The sequence below is a fragment of the Zingiber officinale genome, chromosome 4B (assembly GCF_018446385.1).
Source record: "Zingiber officinale cultivar Zhangliang chromosome 4B, Zo_v1.1, whole genome shotgun sequence".
In the NCBI taxonomy this organism is placed as follows: Eukaryota; Viridiplantae; Streptophyta; class Magnoliopsida; order Zingiberales; family Zingiberaceae; genus Zingiber; species Zingiber officinale.
The window spans coordinates 98,381,913-98,406,492 of NC_055993.1; the positions used below are offsets into that span (position 1 = coordinate 98,381,913).

At 36.6% G+C, this 24,580-nt stretch overlaps 1 protein-coding gene across 1 annotated transcript; it reads right to left on the bottom strand.

Moving 5' to 3' along the window:
* Nucleotides 1-17,420: 17,420 nt before the first annotated feature.
* On the bottom strand, nt 17,421-19,864 carry LOC121975663 (terpene synthase 10-like). Its single transcript, XM_042527448.1, has 7 exons — nt 19,557-19,864; nt 19,214-19,487; nt 18,735-19,122; nt 18,438-18,656; nt 18,228-18,366; nt 17,896-18,141; nt 17,421-17,805 (listed from the first exon to the last, which is right to left on the bottom strand). The coding sequence occupies exons 1-7, from the start codon at nt 19,785-19,787 to the stop codon at nt 17,509-17,511; spliced, it is 1,794 nt and encodes a 597-aa protein (XP_042383382.1). The 5' UTR covers nt 19,788-19,864; the 3' UTR covers nt 17,421-17,508.
* Between the last annotated feature and the right edge of the window lie 4,716 nt (nt 19,865-24,580).

The following is a 24,580-nucleotide window of genomic DNA, read 5'->3' on the forward strand; positions in this document are numbered from 1 at the left end:
AGATTCGATCCGCGACATAAATAGAATTTTACATTTTGATCCTATATTCCATAAAAGGAATGTACATGTATCTAGATCAAAAATAAAATCCTAATAAAAATAAATACAGCTCCTGCTGTATTTTATAATACAATCATACACATACAATAAAATGCCCTTGACATGTCCAAGGGTCCAATCACACACATAATAACTATAAGCCATAATAGTTGGATCCTGCATCCACAAAGTTAGCACATCCTACTATTATCCTGCCTAAATTATGTATGACATGTGCATAATTAAACTAATACCAAATACACAGAGGCAAAATCCTAGCTCTGATACCAATTGTTGGTTGTTACTCGGAAAGCCTAGAGGTTCCACTGTACAAAAATTTTGTACAAAGGTCTGAACCTTTTCCTAGCTACCATGTGTTCTTTTAAATTAAATTTTGGATCGCCTGCGGAACTTAACACGTTTGATCCAAAACTTAATCTATTTGTTCTTTTAGGTTTTGACTTGGATCTCCTGCGAAACTTAACACGTTCGACCCAAATCACCTTAAGTTATTAATTCCATTAAATATTAATTTCCATAATTGGTTCCCAGTACTGACATGGCGAGGCACATGGCCTTCTTGGATATGGGAGCAACCACCACCGACTAGACAAAACCTTTTATAGAAATCTAATATTTAATTTCCTAAAATAACTTTAGGTTAACCGAAAAGAACAATCAAATCACAAGGAAAAATAAAACAAAAGAATACAACTTCGAAAAACATATTCGAAATACTAGAATCGTAAGCCTCTTGTATTTGGTATTATTTCCATAAATAACTAGCATTATGCGGAAAGAAAAATTACTAGTTATACCTTTTAGAAAGACCTCTTGATCTTCTACCATATTCCTCTTCTAACCTCGGACGTTGTGTGGACAACGATCTTCCGAGATGAGAAACCACCAAGCACCTTCTTCTCCTCCTAGCTAGGTTCGGCCAACACAAAGAAGCTTCACCAAGGACGAAGAACAAAACACCAACCAAGCTCCAAGGGATACAAGCTTTCTCTCCTTGTTCTTCTTCTTCTCCAAGTAGTATCCGGCCACCACAAGAGCTCCAAGCCAATAGAGAAGGTTCGGCCACCACCAAGAAGAAGAAAGGAAGAGAGGTTGGCCGGCCACAACGCCAAGGAAAAGAGGGAGAGAAATAATAGAGGTTGTTCACCATGAAGCCTTCTCTACCCCCTCTTTTATAATCCTTGGTCTTGGCGAATAAGGAAATTTAATTAAAAACTTCTTTAATTCTTTTGCCATGAAAAGGAAAAATTTATTTAATTAAAAATAATTTTCCTTTTCTCAATTTACATGGCCGACCACCATCAAGCTATAAACAAGGAGAGTTTTAATTAATTAAAACTTCCTAATTTGTCTCCAGAAATTTATAAAATTTCTCCAATAATTTAATCCCTTCATGATTGGTTTATAAAAAGGAAATTTAATAAATTAAAATCTTTCTTTTAAACATGTGGATAAAAAGAAAGTTATCTCTAAAAATTAAAATCTCTTTTAATCTACAAATAAGGAAAGATATCAAATCTTTTCTCAATCTTTTGTAGAAATTAATAAAAGAGAATTATTAATTTTTAAACTTTCTTTTAAATCATGAACATGGTTAAAAAGGAAAGTTTTCTTAAAATTTAAAATCCTCCTTTAATCAACAAATAAGGAAAGATTTCAAATTTTAAACTCTCTTTTAAACATGTAGATGATTTACAAATAAGGAAAGTTTTACCAAAATTAAAACCATCCTTTTAATCTACAAATAAGGAAAGAGATTAATCTCTTCTCTTAATCTTTTGTAGAAAGTTATAAAAGGAAATTTTTAATTTTTAAACTCTCTTTTAAAATCATGATATCCACATAAGAAATAATTTTAATAAAAATCCTTTTAATATTCTAGTGGTCGGCCACCTAAGCTTGGGACCCAAGCTTTGGCCGGCCACCTACATGACTCATCCACTTGGTCTTGGCCGGCCCTAGCTTGGGTTCCAAGCTAGCTTGGCCGGCCCCATTGGATGGGTAAGAAGGTGGGTATGCGGTGGGTATAAATCTCTATATACTAGAGGCTACGATAGGGACCGAGAGGAGAAATTGGTTTTGGTCTCCCGATGAAATTAAGCATCCCGTGTTCGCCCCGAACACACAACTTAATTTCATCAATAATAATTCATTCCACTAAAGAACTATTATTGAACTACCGCACCAATCCCAAATTACATTTTGGGCTCGTTCTTATTATGAGCATGTTAGTCTCCCTGTGTTTAAGATATCGAATGTCCACTAATTAAGTGAGTTACTGACAACTCATTTAATTAATATCTAGGTCCAAGAGTAGTACCACTCAACCTTATCGTCATGTCGGACTAAGTCCACCTGCAGGGTTTAACATGACAATCCTTATGAGCTCCTCTTGGGAACATTATCAACCTAGTATCTCTAGGACACAGTTTCCTTCTATAATCAACAACACACACTATAAGTGATACCATTTCCCAACTTATCGGGTTTATTGATTCATCGAACTAAATCTCACCCATTGATAAATTAAAGAAATAAATATCAAACATATGTGCTTGTTATTATATTAGGATTAAGAGCACACACTTCCATAATAACTGAGGTCTTTGTTCCTTTATAAAGTCAGTATAAAAGAAATTTCCTCTAATGGTCCTACTCAATACACTCTGAGTGTACTAGTGTAATTATATAGTCAAGATAAACTAATACCTAATTACACTACGACCTTCCAATGGTTTATTCCTTTCCATTATGGTCGTGAGCTACTGTTTATAATTTATAAGGTACTGATAACATGATCCTCTGTGTGTGACACCACACACCATGTTATCTACAATATAAATTAATTGAACAACTTCATTTATCATAAATGTAGACATTTGACCAATGTGATTCTTATTTCTAGATAAATGTTTATACCAAAAGCTAGGCTTTTAGTATACACTCTAACATCCCTAACTAAAGCATAAAAACTCAAACGGAAGCTATTATACTGCAGGTGAGGGGTTTCTTACCTTGTGTGCTAGATTTCTTACAAATCTAATCGCTAGAAATTCCGGTGGAGACGACTTCTCGACGATTCGCTCGCGTCCACGTACTCTACTCACGGAGGGGAACGTCCTTGTGCTGAAATCGTCGCTGGAAAGTGTCCTTGGGGCCCTAGGGAAAAACCCTAGGTCTTCCCTTGTTGTGGCGCCGAGAGAAGGAGGAGAGGGAGAGGTGGCGTCGGTGAGGTTAGGGTGAAGGGAAAGTTGCCGAACCAACACAAACAAAATAAACCAAGCCAACTTAAGTTCTTAATTTATATTAAGTGGATAACTAGGCCCAACTTAAATATAAATATAAATGTTTCCCTTCTCTTTCAGCACGGCCCTGCTGGGTTCACCGGTTACTAAGGTTAACTAAAGGTTTAGCGGACCCGAGAGGTTCCGGGTTCGATTCCCGCTTAAGCCCTTTTTATTCATTTAATTATTTTTGCTACTTCCGCTACTCGGAAAATTCCGGAAAAATATCTAAAAATTCCAGAAAAATCATAGAATAATTCTAATGCAAGTTTGAGAATTTTCGGGCGTTACATAAGGCAACCTGAGAGATTCATATTTTTTGGAGAGTCTTCGGACTTGATCCCGGATAAACATGAACCTGATCCCCGGACATATGACGAAGCACTCCAAGATATAGATGCAGCATCTTTGCAAAAGGCGATGAATTCTGAAATAGAGTCATTGTACTCTAATAAGGTCTGGGATCTTGTTGAACCACCTGATGGTGTAAAAGCCGGTTGATGCAAATGGATCTACAAAATGAAAAGAGGGACAGACAGGAAGGTAGAAACCTTCAAAGCTAGGCTTGTTGCGAAAGGGTATACTCAGAAAGAGGGAATCGATTATGAGGAAACCTTTTCACCCGTAGCCATGCTTAAGTCTATCCGGATACTCTTATCCATTGCTGCTCATATGGATTATGAGATTTGGAAAATGGATGTCAAGACAGCTTTTCTTAATGGAAGTCTTGAAGAGAACATCCATATGAAGCAACCAGAAGGGTTCATTGAAAAACGCAAGGAGCATCTAGTATGCAAGCTCAATCGGTCTATTTATGTACTGAAGCAAGCTTCAAGATCTTGGAACATCTGGTTTAATGAAGTAATCCAGTCATATGGATTTATTCAGAGTCCGGATGAGTCTTGTGTATATAAGAAGTGTAACGGAAACGTGGTGATATTTCTTGTACTATACGTAGATGATATTTTGTTAATTGGTAACAATGTCAAGGTATTATCAGACGTAAGGGTATGGTTGTCTAAACAATTTGATATGAAGGACTTAGGAGAGTGTGCACACATTCTTGGGATCAAAGTAATAAGGGATCGCAAGAAAAGAATGTTGTGTCTGTCCCAAGCTTCATATATAGATACAGTCCTTGCTCGTTTTAGCATGCAGGATTCCAAGAAAGGTTTCTTACCTTTTAGGCATGGAATAGCTCTATCTAAAGAGATGTCTCCAAAGACATCAAAGGAGATAGAAGACATGAAAGCAGTTCCTTATGCTTCGGCTGTATTAAGCCTTATGTATGCAATGCTATGTACGAGACCTGATATTTGTTTTGCCGTGGGCATGGTCAGTAGATATCAGAGTAACCCTGGACAAGGACATTGGACTGCGGTAAAGCATATATTAAAGTACCTGAGAAGGACTAGAGATTATATGCTAGTTTACCAAGCAAACGATTTGCTCCCTGTAGGTTACACGGATTCATATTTCCAATCAGAAAGGGACAACAGTAAGTCTACATCAGGCTATGTGTTTACTTTAGGAGGTGGAGTCATTTCAAGGAGGAGTGTTAAGCAGAAATGCGTTTCAGACTCAGCCATGGAAGCTGAGTATATAGCAGCCTCTGAGGTAGCTAAAGAAACAGTATGGCTCAGGAACTTTCTAATAGACTTAGATGTGATTCCTGGTTTGCCCAAAATCATCACAATTTATTGTGATAATAGCGGTGCAGTTGCAAACTTGAAGGAACCACGAGCTCATAAGGAAAGTAAACATATAGAGCGCAAGTACCACCTGATACGAGATATCGTGAAGCGAGGAGAAGTTGTCATCGCCAAGATTACATCAGTAGATAACCTGACAGATCCTTTCACTAAGGCCCTTCCGGCGAAAGCTTTCGATCGGCATGTGGAGGGAATGGGAATCAGATGTATGGTAGAAGATATGGCACCTTAGTCATTAGTATAAGTGGGAGATTGTTGGAGTGTATACTGAAAGCCTAAGCTTTTGTAAACATTTATTTTGAATAAAGAATCACATTTGGTCAAATTATCTACATTTGTTTGTAGTTGTTCAATTAATTTATATTGTAAAAAAAGTGGAACCGTCACATCAGAATATGATGTTATCAGTACCTTATAAATTATAAATAGTAGCTCACGACCAAAATGGAAAGGAACAAACCATTGGAAGGTCGTAGTGTAATTAAGAATTAGTTTATCTTAACTATATAATTACACTAGTACACTTAGAGTGTATTGAGTAGGACCATTAGAGGTCGTTCCTTCATACCCATGATAAGGGGGGTCGGCCAAGCTAGCTTGTGGTTCAAGCTAGGGTTGGCCAAGCCTTGATTCATGGGTGGCCTGCCCTAGCTTGAACCCAAGCTTAGGTGGCCAGCCCCCATTAAATTAAAAATAATTTTAATTTTTAATTTTTCTTATGTGGAGGATTTAATTTATTGGAGAGAATTAAAATTAAAATATCTCTTTTAAAAGGATCAACAAAAGATTAAAGAAAGAGATTAGATCTCTTTCCTTATTTGTAGATTGGAAAGATATTTTATTTTTTCTCTTTGTAAATTATTCACATGTTGAAAAATTAAAATTATAGAATTTTCTTTTTATCAACCATGAAGGGATTTTAAAGGGAAATTTTATTTGTTGATTAAAAATTATCTTATTTGCTCTACATGAGGTGGCCGGCCACATACAATTGATTAGGAAATTTTATTTAATTTTTCTTAATTAATTGTTGTCAAGGAAAATTAAGGAAATTTTATTGTAATTAAATTTCCTAATTTACCAAGGCTAAGGGATATAAAAGACGGGATTGGGGTGCCTTCATGAAACACAACCTCTATTATTTTCTCCCTCTTTTCCTTGGTGTTGTGGCCGGCCATCCTCTCTCCCTCTCTTCCTCTTTGTGGTGGCCGAATCCTTCCTCTTGTTTGGAGCTTTTGTGGTGGCCGGATACTACTTCGAGAAGAAGAAGAAGAAGAAGGAGAGAAAGCTTGCATCCTTCGGAGCTTGGTTGGTGGTTTTTCTTCTTCCTTGGTGAAGCTTTTGTTTTGGCCGAACCTAGCTAGGAGGAGAAGAAGGTGCTTTGGTGGTTTCTCATCTCGGAAGATCGTTGCCCACACAACGTCCGAGGTTTGAAGAGGAATACGGTAGAAGATCAAGAGGACTTTCTAAAAGGTATAACTAATAATTTTTCCTTTCCGCATCATACTAATTATTTTTGGAAATAATACCAAATACAAGAGGCTTACGATTCTAGTATTTCGAATTCATTTTCGATGTAGTGTTCTTATGTTTTCTTCTTTTCCTTGTGATTTGATTGTTCCTTTCGGTTAACCTAAAGTTATTTTAGGAAATTAAATATTAGCTTTCCTTAAAAGGTTTTGTCTAGATGGTGGTGGTTGTTCCCATATCCAAGAAGGTCATGTGCCTCGCCACGTCAGTACTGGAACCAATTATGGAAATTAATATTTAATAGAATTAATAACTTAGGTGATTTGGATCGAACGTGTTAGGTTCCGTAGGAGATCCAAGTCTAAACCTCTAAGAACAAATAGATTAAGTTTTGGATCAAAAGTGTTAAGTTCCGCAGGCGATCCAAAATTTAATTTAAAAGAACACATGGTAGCTAGGAAAAGGTTCAGACCTTTGTATAAAATTGTTGTACTGTGGAACCTCTAGGTTTTCCGAGTAGCAACCAACAATTAATTGTTGGAGTGTATACTGAAAGCCTAAGCTTTTGTAAACATTTATTTTGAATAAAGAATCACATTTGGTCAAATTATCTACATTTGTTTGTAGTTGTTCAATTAATTTATATTGTAGATAACATAGTATGTGGTGTCACATGCAGATGATGATGTTATCAGTACCTTATAAATTATAAACAGTAGCTCACGACCAAAATGGAAAGGAACAAACCATTGGAAGGTCGTAGTGTAATTAGGAATTAGTTTATCTTAACTATATAATTACACTAGTAAACTTAGAGTGTATTGAGTAGGACCATTAGAGGTCGTTTCTTTATACTGACTTTATAAAGAAACAAAGACTTCAGTTATTATGGAAGTGTGTGCTCTTAATCCTAATATAATAACAAGCACATATATTTGATATTTATTTCTTTAATTTATCAATGGGTGAGATTTAGTTCGATGAATCAAAAGCCCGATAAGTTGGGAAATGATATCACTTATAGTGTGTGTTGTTGATTATAGAAGGAAACTGTGTCCTAGAGTTACTAGGTTGATAATGTCCCCAAGAGGAGCTCATACGGATTGTCATGTTAAACCCTGCAGGTGGACTTAGTCCGACATGATGATAAGGTTGAGTGGTACTACTCTTGGACTAAGATATTAATTAAATGAGTTGTCAGTAACTCACTTAATTAGTGGACATTCGATATCTTAAACACAGGGAGACTAACACACTCATAATAAGAAGGAGCCCAAAAAAATGTAATTTGGGATTGGTGCGGTAGTTCAATAATAGTTCTCTAGTGGAATGAATTATTATTGATAAAATTAAGTTGTGTGTTCGGGGCGAACACGGGATGCTTAATTTTATCGGGAGACCAAAACCAATTCCTCCTCTCGGTCCCTATCGTAGCCTCTTATTTATAGAGTATTATATCCACCTATACCCACCTTCATACCCATGATAAGGGGGGTCGACCAAGCTAGCTTGTGGTTCAAGCTAGGGCCGACCAAGCCTTGATTCATGGGTGGCCGGCCCTAGCTTGAACCCAAGCTTAGGTGGCCGACCCCCAATAAATTTAAAAAAATTTAATTTTTAATTTTTCTTATGTGGAGGATTTAATTTATTGGAGAGAATTAAAATTAAAATATCTCTTTTAAAAGGATCTACAAAAGATTAAAGAAAGAGATTAGATCTCTTTCTTTATTTGTAGATTGGAAAGATATTTTATTTTTTCTCTTTGTAAATTATTCACATGTTGAAAAATTAAAATTATAGAAATTTCTTTTTATCAACCATGAAGGGATTTTAAAGAAAATTTTATTTTTTAAAATTTCTAAAGACAAATAAGGAAGTTTTAATTGTTGATTAAAAATTATCTTATTTGCTCTACATGAGGTGGCCGGCCACATACAATTGATTAGGAAATTTTATTTAATTTTTCTTAATTATTTATTGTCAAGGAAAATTAAGAAAATTTTATTGTAATTAAATTTCCTAATTTACCAAGGCTAAGGAATATAAAAGAGGGGGTTGAGGTGCCTTCATGAGACACAACCTCTATTATTTTCTCCCTCTTTTCCTTGATGTTGTGGGCGGCCATCCTCTCTCCCTCTCTTCCTCTTTGTGGTGGCCGAATCCTTCCTCTTGTTTGGAGCTTTTGTGGTGGCCGGATACTACTTGGAGAAGAAGAAGAAGAAGGAGAGAAAGCTTACATCCTTTGGAGCTTGGTTGGTGGCTTTTCTTCTTCCTTAGTGAAGCTTTTGTTTTGGCCGAACCTAGCTAGGAGGAGAAGAAGGTGCTTTGGTGGTTTCTCATCTCGGAAGATCGTTGCCCACACAACGTCCGAGGTTAGAAGAGGAATACGGTAGAAGATCAAGAGGTCTTTCTAAAAGGTATAACTAGTAATTTTTCTTTTCCACATCATACTAGTTATTTTTGGAAATAATACCAAATACAAGAGGCTTACGATTCTAGTATTTCAAAAAAAATTTCGATGTAGTGTTCTTATGTTTTCTTCTTTTCCTTGTGATTTGATTGTTCCTTTTGGTTAACCTAAAGTTATTTTAGGAAATTAAATATTAGCTTTCCTTAAAAGGTTTTGTCTAGTCGGTGGTAGTTTTTCCCATATCCAAGAAAGTCATGTGCCTCACCACGTCAGTACTAGAAACCAATTATGGAAATTAATATTTAATGGAATTAATAACTTAGGTGATTTGGATCGAACGTGTTAAGTTCCGCAGGAGATCCAAGTCTAAACCTAAAAAAACAAATAGATTAAGTTTTGGATCAAAAGTGTTAAGTTCCGCAGGTGATCCAAAATTTAATTTAAAAAAACACATGGTAGCTAGGAAAAGGTTCAAACCTTTGTACAAAATTTTTGTACAGTGGAACCTCTAGGTTTTCCGAGTAGCAACCAACAATTGGTATCAGAGCTAGGGTTTTGCCTCTGTGTATTTGGTATTAGTTTAATTATGCATATATCATACATAATTTAGGCAGGTTAATAGTAGGATGTGCTAACTTTGTGGATGCAAGATCCAACTATTATGGCTTATAGTTTTATGTGTGTGATTGGACCCTTGGATATGTCAAGGGCATTTATATGTGTGTGCATGATTGTATTATAAAATACAGTAGGAGCTGTACATTCCTTTTTGATCTAGCAGGAGCTGAGGCTGTCACATACTCAGCTTCCATGGTTGAGTCAGAAACACATTTCTGCTTAACACTCTTCCATGCAATGGCTCCACCTCCTAAAGTAAACACATAGCCTGACGTAGACTTACTATTATCCCTATCTGATTGGAAGTCAGAATCCGTGTAACCTATAGGGAGCAAATCATCTGCTTGGTAAACCAGCATATAATCTCTAGTCCTTCTCAAGTACTTTAAGATATGTTTTACAACAGTCCAATGTCCCTGTCCAAGGTTACTTTGATATCTGCTAACCATACCCACGACAAAATAGATATCTGGTCTCGTACATAGCATTGCATACATTAGGCTTCCGACAACCGAAGTATAAGGAACTGCCTTCATGTTCTCTATCTCCTTTGATGTCTTCGGAGACATCTCTTTAGATAAAGCTACTCCATACCTAAAAGGTAGAAAACCTTTCTTGGAGTCTTGCATGCTAAAACGAGCTAGGATTGTATCGATATATGAAGCTTGGGATAAGCGCAATATTCTTTTCTTACGATCCCTTATTACTTTGATCCCTAGAATATGTGCACATTCTCCCAAGTTCTTTATATCAAATTGCTTGGACAACCATACCCTTATTTCCGACAACACCTTGATATATTTCCAACTAACAAAATGTCATCTACAAATAGTACAAAAAATACCACCACATTTCCATCACACTTCTTGTATACATAAGACTCATCCAGACACTGTGTAAATCCAAACGACTGGATTACTTCATTAAACCGGATGTTCCAAGACCTTGAAGTTTGCTTCAGTCCATAAATAAACCGTTTTAGCTTGCATACTAGATGCTCTTTGTCTTTTTCAATGAACCCCTCTGGTTGCTTCATATGGATGTTTTTTTCAATATTCCATTAAGGAAAGCTATCTTGACATCTATTTGCCAAACCTCATAATCCATATGAGCAGCAATAGATAAAAGAATCCGGATAGACTTAATCATGGCTATAGGCGAAAAAGTTTCCTCATAATCAATTCCCTCTTTCTGAGTGTACCCTTTCGTAACAAGTCTTGCTTTGAAGGTTTCCACCTTCCCATCCATCCCTCTTTTCCTTTTGTAGATCCACTTACATCCAATAGCTTTTACACTATTTGATGGTTCTACAAGCTCCAGACGTTATTAGAATACATAGATTCTATTTCTGAATTCATTGCTTTTTGCCAAGATGCTGCATCTTTATCTTGGAGTGTTTCTTCATATGTACGGGGATCAGGTTCATGTTTACTTGGGATCAAGTCCGATGACTCTCCCAAAAATATGAATCTTTCTGGTTGCCTCACAATCCTCCCACTACGACGAGGTACTGTCTGAGGTTGTGTATCATTTGTGATACGTGTTACAGTATCTTGTGATATTTCATCTTGTACTGTTGGTACTAAGTCAGGCGTGACCTCTCTTATTTCTTCTAGAATAATTTTACTCATGGACTTGTGGTCCATTATGTAATCTTCTTCTAAAAATTGAGAATTAGTGTTAATAATGATCTTCTGATTTTTAGGATTATAAAATAAACCACCTTTCATTTCTTTGGGATATCCAACAAACAGACAAACTTCTGTTCGTGGTTCCAACTTGTCAGTGGTTCTCCCTTTAACACATGTGCTGGACTACCCCAAATTCGAATGTGTCTTAGACTAGGCTTACGCCCATTCCACAATTCTGTGGGAGTAGAAGATACTGATTTAGAATGTACCAAGTTTAGAATGTGTGGTGTCGTTTCCAAGGCATATCCCCAAAATGAATTTGGTAATTCTGAATAACTCATCATTGATCTAACCATTCCCATAAGAGTTATATTCCTTTGTTCTGTCACATCGTTCTATTGGGGTGTACCAGGTGCAGATAGTTGGGACTCCGATGGGGAGGATACTATTAATTGTGTCTAAGTGTATACCATTACTTGATACTTAGTCCATTAAATAAGATTGTGCCCCTTCAGATGGAGAAGATCACACGCTCCTAAATAATTTCCTATAATCATCCATAAGGAAGTTTGATCTAGTGATCTGCAAACAAACTCATCCGATGGGGAGGGAGGCACTCAGAGCCAACACGCAAGTTTGTCGGATCACTTACAAACCAGTAATGGAGACTGTGGAATTTATTTACTAATCCCTCTCCCACTTAGTTATTTAAGGTGAGGAATTTTAAACTATGCTAGCATACATCACATACACACACACACATCACAATAAATAAAAGCAATAAATATGGAAATTAATTTTCTAACTATTATGGCTTCTTCCATCACTGTCCTCCGTGTGTTGCCAACCCTAGCTGCTGCCATCTTTAGCCACCGCCATGGGGTCTAGTCGCCGCATCTATCTTGCTTCTTTTCCCGCTACGCATCTGGTGCACAAATAGTACCACGCCTCGCAAGGATACAATCCGTGACAAAAAATAAAATTTTACATATATCGATCCTATATTCCACAAAGGAATGTACAGGTAATCTAGATCGAAACAAAAATATAAAATCCTAATAACTAATACAACTCCTGCTGTATTTAATATTACAATCATGCACACACAATAAAATTCCCTTGACATGTCCAAGGGTCCAATCACACACAATATCTATAAGCCATAATAGTTGAAGCCTGCAACCACAAAGTTAGCACATCCTACTATTATCCTGCCTAAATTATGTATGACATGTGCAGAATTAAACTGAAAACCAAAACACACAGAGGCAAATCCTAGCTCTGATACCAATTGTTAGTTGCTATGCGAAATATCATATTGGTTCCCCTATACAAAAATTTTATACAAGTCCTGAACCTTTACTGACAACCTATTGTGTTTTTTAGAAATTAAATTAAGAATTACAAATGGAACTTAACATTATTGATTCCAAATTTAACTTATCTGCTCTTAGTGGTTTAGACTTGGATCGCAAACGATGCTTAACATTATTGATCCAAATCCACCCATGTTACAAATTCAATTAAATATTAATTTCTAAAATTGGCTTCCAGGACTGCATGGCGAGGTACTAGGCTTTCTTGGGTATGGGATCATCCACCACCGCCTAGACAAAGCCTTTTAAAGAAATTTAATATTTAATTTCCTTATAGTAACCCTAAGTTTAACCAAAAAGAACAATCGAATCACAAATTCAAAAAACAAACAAAAGAAACATAAACTCGAATCATAAATTCGAAACCTAGAATCATATGCCTCTTGTGTTTGGAATTCATACAAAGAAAACTAGTATGATGCGGAAAATAATTACTAGTTATACCTTTCTTTGAAAGCAACAACCTCTTGATCTTCTATCGTATTCCTCTTCTTATCTCAAATGTTGTGTAGGTAATGATCTACCGAAATGAGAACCCACCAAGCCTCCTTCTTCCTTCATCCAAGTTTCGGCCAAGCAACCTTCTCCAAGAGATAGCAAGTCTCGGCTACCAACCAAGCTCCAAGGAAAACTAGGAAACAAAGCATTCTTTCTCGCCTTCTTCACCAAGCAAATCCGACCACCAAAACAAGCTCCAAGAGGATGATAGGTTCATCCACTAGAAGAAGAGAGGAAGAGATGATAGGGTCGGCCACCACCAAGGATGAAAAAGAGAGGAAAATAGAAGATATGTGTTATGAGGTGAGGCACCTCTTCCCTCTCTTTTATATTACTTGGTCTTGGCAAATAAGGAAATTAATATTCCCTTATTTTTCTTGCCATTGGTTAATAAGAAAAATTTAATTAAAAATTCCTTTTAACCCTTATCATGGCCGACCCCTTCACATGCTCCAAATAAGGTAAGTTTTAAACACAAATTTAAAACTTCCTTATTTGTTTTTGAAAATTTTTAAAAATAAAAAATTCTCTATTAATTTTCCCTTCATGGTTGGTTATAAAAGAAAATTTTATAAATTAAAATCTCTCTATTAAAACATGTGGATGATTTCCAAAAAGGAAAGCTTTCTCTAAAATTAAAATCTTCCTCTCAATCTACAAATAAGGAAAGATATCAAATCTCTTATTAATCTTTTGTAGAAACTATAATAGGAAAGATTTAATTTTAAAACTCTCTTTTAAATCATGAAGATGGTTACAAAAAAGGAAAGTTTTATCAAAAATTAAGCTCTTCCTTTTAACTACAAATAAGGAAAAATATCAAACCTTTTACTTAATCTTTTGTAGAAAGCTATAAAAGGAAAGATTTAAATTTTAAACTTTCTTTTAAAACCATGATATCCACATAAGAAAAGATTTTTAAAAATAAAATCCTTTTATTCTCTTGTGGTCGGCCCACCCAGCTTGAGCTCAAAAGGAAAGATTTAAATTTTAAACTTTCTTTTAAAACCATGATATCCACATAAGAAAAGATTTTTAAAAATAAAATCCTTTTATTCTCTTGTGGTCGGCCCGCCCAGCTTGAGCTCCAAGCATTGGTCGGCTACTACAATGGCTCAACCTTTTGGCTTTGGCCGGCCCAAGCTTGGCTTGGCCGACCACCTAAGGTTGGATAAGAAGGTGGGTATAGGTGGGTATAACACTTTATAAATAAGAGGCTACGATAGGGGCCGAGCGGTGGAATTGATTTTGGTCTCCCGATGAAATTAAGCTTCCCGTGTTCGCCCCGAACACCCAACCTAATTTCATCAATAATAATTCATACCACTAGAGAATTATTATTGAACTACCGCACCAATCCCAAATTACATTTTGGGATCCTTCTTATTATGAGTGTGTTACTCTCCCTGTGTTTAAGATATAGAATGTCCATTAATTAAATGATTTACTGACAACTCACTTAATTAATATATAGCTCCAAGAGTAGTACCACTCAATTTTATTATCATTTCGGACTAAGTCTACTTGCAGGGTTTACATGACAATCCTTATGAGCTCATCTTGGGGACATCATCAACCTAGATTACTAGGACACAGATTCATTTTATAATCAACAGCACACCATATAAATAATACCATTCCCAACTTATCGGGCCTAATGATTTATCGAACTAAATCACACCCTTAGATAAATTAAATAAATGAATAATAAGTATATGTGCTTGTTATTATATCATGATTAAGAGCACACACTTCAATAATAACAAAGGTCTTGTTCTTTTATTAAGTCAGTATAAAAAGAACTTACCTTAAATGGTTCTGCTCAATATACTCAGAGTGTACTAGTGTAATTTTATAGTTAAGATAAACTAATACCAAATTACACTACGACTATTCCAATGGTTTGTTCCTATCCATCTTAGTCATAAGCTACTGTTTATAATTTATAAAGAACTGATAACATGATTTTCTGTGTGTAACACCACTCACCATGTTATCTACAGTATAAATTAATTGAACAACTACACTTAACATATAAATATAGACATTTGACCAATGTGATTCTTTATTTCAAAATAAAATGTTTATAAAAGACTAGACTTTTATTATACACTCTAACACTAAGGTGATCTGTGGAGCTAGTCGTCAACCCAATGGGTAATTCTGGTGGTGTTCCTGGTTCGGTCTGGGTGGGGTCAGGCCGGATCGTTACAGATGGTATCAGAGCGACCTTGCGACCATGAGTGTGTCTGTGGCAGGTGCACCCAGGGCACCACCTAGTGAGGGAGATTCTGGGATTTGTCTGTGGTATGATTCGTGGTTACACAAAGAGGATGTTGTGTCTTTAAGTGGGGGTGATTGTAATACCCCGGTTCTGAGATTCTGGTTAAGTATGGCTTAAAAGGTTAGATGGTACTATCTATATCACCAAGGTGCATCTTTCTTTTCGGAAGCCCAAACTTAAGAACTCCAAAGTTAAGTGTGCTTGGCTTGGAGAAATTTAAGGATGGGTGACCTCCTAGGAAGTTTCCTAGGGTGCGTGCGAGTGAGGAAAAAGTACGCTGAAAGGACCTTCGGTGGTTTGTGGAGCTAGTCGTTAACCCGATGGGCAATTCAGGTGGCGTGCCCAGTTCGGTTCAGGTGGGGCCCGCCTGGGCTGGGGCATTACAATAACGATGATGATGGTGATGTCAAATTCCTTCGCATGACAATGATGATGATGGTGGCGATGATGATGGTGGTGATGGTTGTTCATGATTTTAATTATGTATGATGATTATTTGTCTCATAATTAGTGTTTTAAACATTAATCCATGACTTGTTAACTTTTCTAATTTTTATTTTAATTAATATTGTTAATTTATTTGTAACAGAGTTGGTGAGGCGAAATATATATCGGAGAAAAGGGTAAGTACTAAGTAACACACCCTTAGTTGAACATGTTATACTTTTAATTTTATTTATTTATTTTTTATCAGTTGCATTTGAAAAGTTAAATAAGGGTATCATTCTTTTTATAAATTTGTTGAAATTTGCTACTACTGCATTATTAGTTCAAATTCCGAATTATGATTAGAGTTTGTCTAGCAACCAAGTAATCATAAGTACTAAAAGACTAGTATCAACTAATTTATCTTGACTAGTTTGTGTTTTCTTCATTTGAGACATTTTCATATGATAGAAATTTTAAGAATGCATCTCATGCTCTCCATGTCAGATGAAAAGAGGATATTTGTAGCTATTGTTTGATATGGTGAAATAGGTTGTATCATAACAATTTGATGTGGTAAAATTGGTTGTATCATATTTAGGATACTTGTAGTTAGCTTCAAGGTACTTCTTATAATTTAATTTATCATTGCTATGAAATGGATGGTTCTTACTAGCTTCAAGTTTATCATATTGTATAACTTGTTGAGACCTTTGAATTTGTTGTATTATGATTTGATTTCAATTATTAATAGATGTATGTGAAATAGGATGTGATAATGTTAATTAGGATTTGTTGAATGTATATAATATGTTATTTGAATTTGTTATATCTATATCTATATATATATATATATATATATATATATATATGTGTGTGTGTGTGTGTGTGTGTGTGTGTGTGTGTGTGTGTGTGTGTGTGTGTGTGTGTGTGTGTGTGTGTTGATTGAATTGTAAAAATAAATTGTTTCTGGAATTTTTTTTAATTTAGGGATGAATTTGTCAACGAAAATAATGTGTCGCTAATTTATCATAAATACTGTATATCGATAATTTCGCAACAAATCCATTTTCATTCCAATTTCGTTGCCGAATCTGGGACGAATCCATGGGACGAAAAATTTATTTGTTGCAAATTAAATTAGTATTTTCGTTGCCAAATTCGTCGCAAATTTTGCAACAAGAATAATATTTGATGAACATTAGCGACGAATTTGGCAACGAAAATCTAATTCATTGCCAAATTTTATCGCCAAATTAGGGACAAACTTGGCAAAAAAAAAAAATAATTCGTCATCGAATTCATCCTAAATTCATTGCTGAGTTTGCAATAAAATAAATATTCGTTCCAAAATTGTATACAATATTGCGACGAATAGAGTTTTTGTTACAAATTTGACGACGAATTTGGGGACGGATATATTATTCTTCGCCAATTTTGTTCCCAAATTCGTTGCCAAATTTACAATAAAAAAATATTAGTTCCAAAAGTTGGCAACAAGAGGTTTGGGATGAAAAAAATTTTGTCGCAGAATTCATCCCAAAAAATTTTACAGTGAATTTTTTTTTTATAAATTCGTCTCAGAAACCTATATTTTCTCATAAACCTATATTTTTTTTTTGTAGTGTACCAAATTTGTTAAAGTTGATACATAACAATAGAATAACTTTCCATTTATTTAATTCGATAATACTTTATAGATCCCTCTGGCTAGAGGGTACAATTTATATGAATTCATTTTAAATTTGGATAGGTTCGAATAATAGCAATATGATCTGAGACTTAGTTTCTCCATATGCCTTGCCATATCCATCTCCTTCGTGATCATAAAAGAACTGCGCCGTCCGAGGGATGTTAACTTGTATATTCATGAAGTACTCCTCTAATGGAGAATCCCAACTAAGAGATGCATTCAATTCTCTCCAATATTTCCTCATCAATTCTCTTATCTTCGCTCGTGCCACTTCCTCTGAGACACCTTTCTCGTGCATGTAGCATTGAATAGATTTCGCCACATCACCTCTTTCTATCTCATCCTGTAGTAAGTCAAGTAAATGTTGTTTGATTCCAATCAGATTCATTACTCCGACTAGATACAATTAATGTATATATATCTAGATAATTACCGTGAAAGTTCCCATATCATCGTAAAGACGAAAAAGTATGTTGGAGGAGCGTGTGATCTCATGGTAATTGGGATAAAATTTCAAGGCCTCTCCAGTTAAGTCTTTGCTCATGCAGTAAGCATTAAACAGAATGTTTGGACCACCTATTGATACCCATGCATTCTCCAAGTACTCATTGAGCTTCGGGGTTTGGCCATGGTGGAACCATTTTGCTTCCTCAAAGAATGCTTTGCATTGATCCCTCCACTGAAAATTTAATGCCGACAACTCATTCAATAACTAAGAAGAAGGGAAAAAAATGAAGAAAATTGAAATAGTGTTTATATATTCACTTCTCTCTTTAAACCAGGCACAACGTCCAAGCCTGTCTCCTTCATCACCCGGTAGCCTTCTTCGTGCACCATGTTGAAGAGTGCAAAGAAAGATAGTTTCATGTACTCTGGAAGCTTGTCCATGGCAGTTAAGTCCCATCTGCAATATAACAAAATTCAACATGACTTTGATGATGATTATGATGATGATGATTGTGAATGAGCTGTCACCTGTAGACAGCATCAGTGAAGGGCTGGAGTTCATCCAAGGCTCCATAGACATCGTAAATATCATCAATCAATGCAATCAAGCAGATGGACTTTGCTTGGATCATTCTGCATCTCCAACTTTCTGGTTCATAAGTGAAACCAAGTGTCCACAGATAGTTTTCAAGTAATCTGTCTCTAAAAAATGGCAGCTTCTCTACAAGCCCGAGCCCCGACCACCATCTACATGTAAAAACTAATTAATTAAGCTTTGAAATTGTTATTATAAAAGCTTTGAAAGATTAGTTGCAGTTAATTTACCTGGAGAGCTCTCTGAGTTCACTCTTGTACATGTCCTGAACCAGATTGAAGTCGAGCTTAGCAAACTCCAGCAGGAAAGGGGGGTTGATAGTGTCGTCGCCACGGCATGCTTCAATGAACCACCTGTGCTGCACTCTCTCCAGCCGCCAATTCAGTGGAAGCTGCAGCGCATGGGCCACCTGCTCTCTGAGACCGCCAGTCTCAGGAACAGATCCCTCCTCCAGGAATCCTTTCAGCTGCTTGGTTGCGAAATCCATGGCTTCCTTCAGCAAAGTCTCTCCTTCCTTTTCGAGGTAAGAAGCTTCGTACAGACTCAGAAGCCCTCTGATCTGATTCTCACAGCGAGCTTCGAAGTTTCCCTTCTCGTCTCTAAATCTCTCGAACAAATCTAAGTAATTAATTTTGCATACAGCAACAAACATGCATGATCAGAACTGTGAAGCGATAGATTGATTAATTAGTGATCATTGATTAATTACCTTGTGAAACAGAGAAGCCATTCGTTCTCAGGAGCCTGAAGAGCAGCGATGTGGCATGCAGATCGTCCTTCAGCTCCGAGCTCACATGGTCTAAAGAAGCATGAAGACGACTTAAAACGTTTGCAATCTCGTCTTTGAAGTGGTAAGCCACGCCAAGCTGTTGCAGGTGGTCGATCAGTTGAAGTTGCTCTGCTACTTGCTGCTTCTCGCGTATCAGCTTCCTGGTTTGTTCCTTCAGTACATTTATTCTCTCACGTTCCTCTTCTTTTTGCAACTGCGGAAAACAAAACAAGGTTACACAGAAAATTTCGACGATCGACCGACAACGACTACACTCGCATACTGTGGAGGTGCTCGTGAGGGATTGCACACTCTTGTCCGTCCATAGGCTTGGGTGATAATTCCCCGACCGCCGCAAGGGAGCCACATGACTAGTGCCACTGCATGATCGGACGTGCAGAGTTCGCCTGAACGTCCGTCGGCCACGCTGCTCGACGGCAGCAACGATCATCGGGCGGTGGGGGAGGATGGAAATCATGGGAGCGCAAATAGACATAACTTGACCAGTTGCCATTTCCGCTCTTGTTTGCGATCAATAAAACTTAAATCTGAACTCCAATTTGGTGGGATAAGTGCAGCGTGTGTGTCTATATATATAGCTCAATTAAGCCTGGCGTTATGCTCTAGAAGCTCATTAAAAATATATAGCGAAATTTAGTTTTTAATTAAAATGGCAGTTTTAAGACGCTATTCAGAAATTCCATTTCTGTGACTGAATGAAAACTTCATGATATCCTAACTTGGGGTAGAAGAGATGATCGATATTCATCTTCCAACGCTTAAGTATGTAATCAATTTAGGAGAAAATAGTGAAAACAAATTGTTATAAAAAACGTGTCTAAATATTGTGACAAAGTTTTGTCGAAATTGGAACCCCAGACTTCATTATAATAACACCTCATGCGCTAACCACTAGATCCATCCGAGAGGACATGTCCATCTGTAAATAAAGATCTTTTTATAGTGTCATTATTGTATTATATATGCATTTCAAAATATTATCATGTTTTTTAAAATTTTCTTAATAAAGGACATGTCATAAAATATTCCTAACATCTTTATAAAATATTTCTAACATTTTTCCTTAAATAAGTGCACAAATCTATGATTTTACCGTTTCACTTAGTATGAGGAAGGATCGCGCACTTTACCAATCAAATCAATTTTTTTTTAAGAGACAAACTGATCAAATTTTACTATCAAAATCAATAAATTTAATTTTATCAATTACTGAATCAACGACATCATCAATCAATCGAGCTATGTAATTATCCAATTCAAATATATCACTGTCTACTGTCTACGATATAACATTGGATTGATGATTTTTTAATTTAATCCTCTTTGTAAATTATAAAATCAAAATTGAACGAAATAAATTGAGAAAAATAATACATATTGAAAAAAATGAATTTATAAATTAATTGAATGAAAAAATTTAAAAATGTGATTCGATTAATTGAATTTTTTTTTTTTTTTTTACTCACTCATGAATCAGATCATTTTGGGTCTTTTATATGTAATTTTTCCTTGCATTGTAAGAAATCTTTTTCACAATTCGAATCCATGACTATAAAGTCACACAACAACCTTTTGCAATAAAATATTAAAATACCTATTCACATGTGATACGGTATATTATAAATGGGTCAAAATATGACATGACAGTTAAAGTCAATATGAGGTGGTGGTCAAAAGCAAAGGGGAGTAGCAGCCAACATGTCACTAATTCGCAGGGTTTTGCTCCTCATCTAGCTAATAACTTGAGCGTCGGAGGGTCTGTGCTAGGGACCCCTTCCCTAGTTTTGGCGCTGACATTTGTCTGCTCTCCTTGCAGTGTGCAGGAAGTAAGAAGAAGCCCCTTTTCCCACTAGTTCACGTTCTTTTCTCATTAATCTCTCCAACTCAAAGTCTTCACTCAGTCAATCTCATAGGCACCTACCCAGCACATCATCTCTCTAGTTTTCAGACAGGATCAACATGTTTGTAGGAGCCCATTATGTTATGTTTAGTTAGACGTAATGTTAATAAGCTTATAATGTAATCAAATTTGTAATGTAATGTAATTAATATTATATTATTATGTTTGGTGAAATAGTTGTATAGTATGTTTGTAATCTTTGATTACAAGGATGATTATATTCTTTTGTTTCGTTTCCATTATTTTTATAATAAATATAAGTTATATTATTATAAAATAACAACAATATCTTGCAACCTTTACTAACGAAGGTTGGCGACAAAGGTAGCAGCGAGGTGGCACCGGTGGCGGCCGATGATCGACGGGCGGAGCTCGTCCACGTCAACGGCCGGTGGCGGCAATCGACAAGGAGGCGGCGGCAGCGGCCGATGGAGGTGGCGGCAGTCGATGAAGGTTGCGGCCAACGAAGGTGGCCTGCAGTGGCCAATGAAGGTGGCTGGCGAAGGTGGTAGGCGATGACGGCGGCGACCGCCGATGGGGGAGGCGGCGACGATCGGCGATGAGGGCGGCGGCGGCGACAATTGGCGATCGACGATCGGGTGGTGGCAACGGTTGGCGACTAACGATGGAGGCAGCAACCGGCGACCGATGACGGCAGCAACAACTGGCGGCTGGGGACGGTGACAACAATCGGTTGGTGTAAGAAATGAACTAGGAATATATTTGACATATTAAATTTTAGGATTGGAATGTACTACTATTAGCCATCTAATTCATATTATAAAAATTTATTATCTTTTATAATTAGATTATATGTTTAAAATTATACCAAATAAAATTATCAATTTTATAATATAATGTTAATTATATTACAAGGCCATTATTCTCACCAAACCCAGCTTCGATAAATTTATATGAACTTTTGGAATGAGCATCCAAGTATAAGGATGATTGGCTAAAAGTACCGATCGGGCTTGTCCAAGCTAAGCTCCCCATTCCTCAGAAGCAAGCATCCCAACATATAGTCCGTCGATCATACAACCGGTTGGACCTATAGGGCTTGGTTCTCTATTACTTTATAATCAAATCTCTAGCATCACAAGACATATATTCGGGCAACCCTAACGGTCGAACGCCCTTACGAGCCTTAGTATCTTGCTTATATATCAATCTGTCGCCACAATATGTATCCGGTTAGCTAAGTGTTCGGTAGGGATATATTTAGGGGACAACATTATTAGTGAATCATAACCGTCTGTTAGAGAATATTCTTGTATTACAACAAAGGCAGAGAATGGAACCTTCTCCAAGGGTGACTAAATGACTGCCATCAACCGACATACAACATATTCCTGTAACTATCTCATTAATAACATAAGTTATAAAAGGGGTACACATATGGGTGGTGGAAGATTCCTCGAATGGTGACTACATGTCTCCCAGGTTATCCATCTTCCCTCACTCGACAACCTCTGACATCTAACATTCTATGTCAGCTCATGATTAGGAAGATTATGAAAGGTGGTATATAAAGGGATACTCTCCGTTGGCTAGGTATGCTCATGCTAGGTTTATGCAAATTTTCCACTGTGCTACATTACGCTATTTGTTATTGTTCTTCTGCCTGCTCGGTTAGCTACTGACTTGAGCGTTGGAGGATTTACGCTAAGAACCCCTTCCTTGGTTTTAGTGCCGAAGTTTGTCTACTCTCTTTGTAGTGTGCAGGAAGTAAGAAGAAGCCCCTTTCCCGCCAGTTCACATTCTTTTCTCATTAATCTCGCCAACTCAAAGTCTTCGCTCAATCAACCTCACAGGCACCTAGCCAACATGTCATCTCTCCAGTTTTTAGACTAGATCAACATGTTTGTAGGAGCCCATTAGGCTATGTTTGGTTAGACGTAATGTTAATAAGCTTGTAATGTAATCAAATTTGTAATGTAATATAATTAATATTATATTAATATGTTTGGTTAAATAGTTGTATAGTATGCATGTAATATTTAATTACAAGGATGATTATATTCTTTTATTTGGTGTCTATTATTTTTATAATAACTATAATTTATATTATTATAAAATGACAACAATATCCTGCGACCTTTACTAACGAAGGTTGGCGACAAAGGCGACAGCGAGTAGTGGCACCGGTGGTTGCCGACGATCGGCGGGCGGAGCTCGTCCACAGTCAACGGCCGGTGGCAGCAACCGACAAAGGAGGCTGCGGCAGCGGCCGATGGTGGTGGCGGCAGTCGATGAAGGTTGCGGCCAACGAAGGTGGCCTGCAGTGGCCAATGGAGGAGGCGGCAATGGCGGTGGCCGACGGAGGAGGCGGCCGGTAGTGGCCGACGAATGTGGCCGGCGAAGACAACAGGCGACGATGGTGGCGACTAGCGATGGGGGAGGCAGCGGCGACTGGCGACCGACGACGGGGGCCGTGACGACGGCAGTTGGCAATCGACAATGGGGGTGGTGGCAGCGGTTGGCGACCAATGATAGCGACAACAATCGACGCGACGACAGCAACTGGCAGTCAGCGACGACGACAGCAACCGGTTGATGCAAAAAATAAACTAAGAATATATTTGACATATTAAGTCCTAGGGTTGAAATGTACATATTACGTACTATTAGCTTTGTAATTCAGATTTTAAAAATTTATTATCTTTTATAATCAAATTATATGTTTAAAATTATACCAAATAAAATTATTAATTTTATAATATAATCTTACTTATATTGCAAGGTTGATTATTCTCACCAAACACAGCTTCAATAAATTTATATGTACTTTTGGAATTTAAATTTTAGAGGGCAGTCAAGAAAATTTAATTGAGAAGAAACTTACTTAAAAAATATTTGACCTGTTTGGAATAGAACAAAGAAATTCCATCTCACTTATTAACAACTTATTCATTTTCAACATGCTTTTAAAAAAGTAATTTTAATTAAATGTCCGTAAAACCATCCTTTTATCTTCTTATTACTAATATAAATCTTTTTTAATTATATGGTAAGCAATTTATAAGAATGGATCTAGATCAGAGGATCCGCTCTATATACATGAGGATAATTTAATAATTTTAGTTCTTTGGATTTGGTAAACTTTGATGGATGTTTCCTAATATAAAATTGAGTGTAAGGTAAGAGAGAAAATTTAATGTTTGAAACATAGCAATGTATATATCTTATTTCCAAAGGGCAATTAATTTGCGCCGAATAATAATTTTTTTATAAAAATAATAACATGACATCGTAAAAAAACGGTCGGAGAATAAAAGTACAAAATAAATGAGGATGGAGAAAGAATAACATACCAACCACATGCGAATATTGACATTGTAATTAAAGGCTAAGGTACTGCCTTTGAATAAATTGACATTGAACTA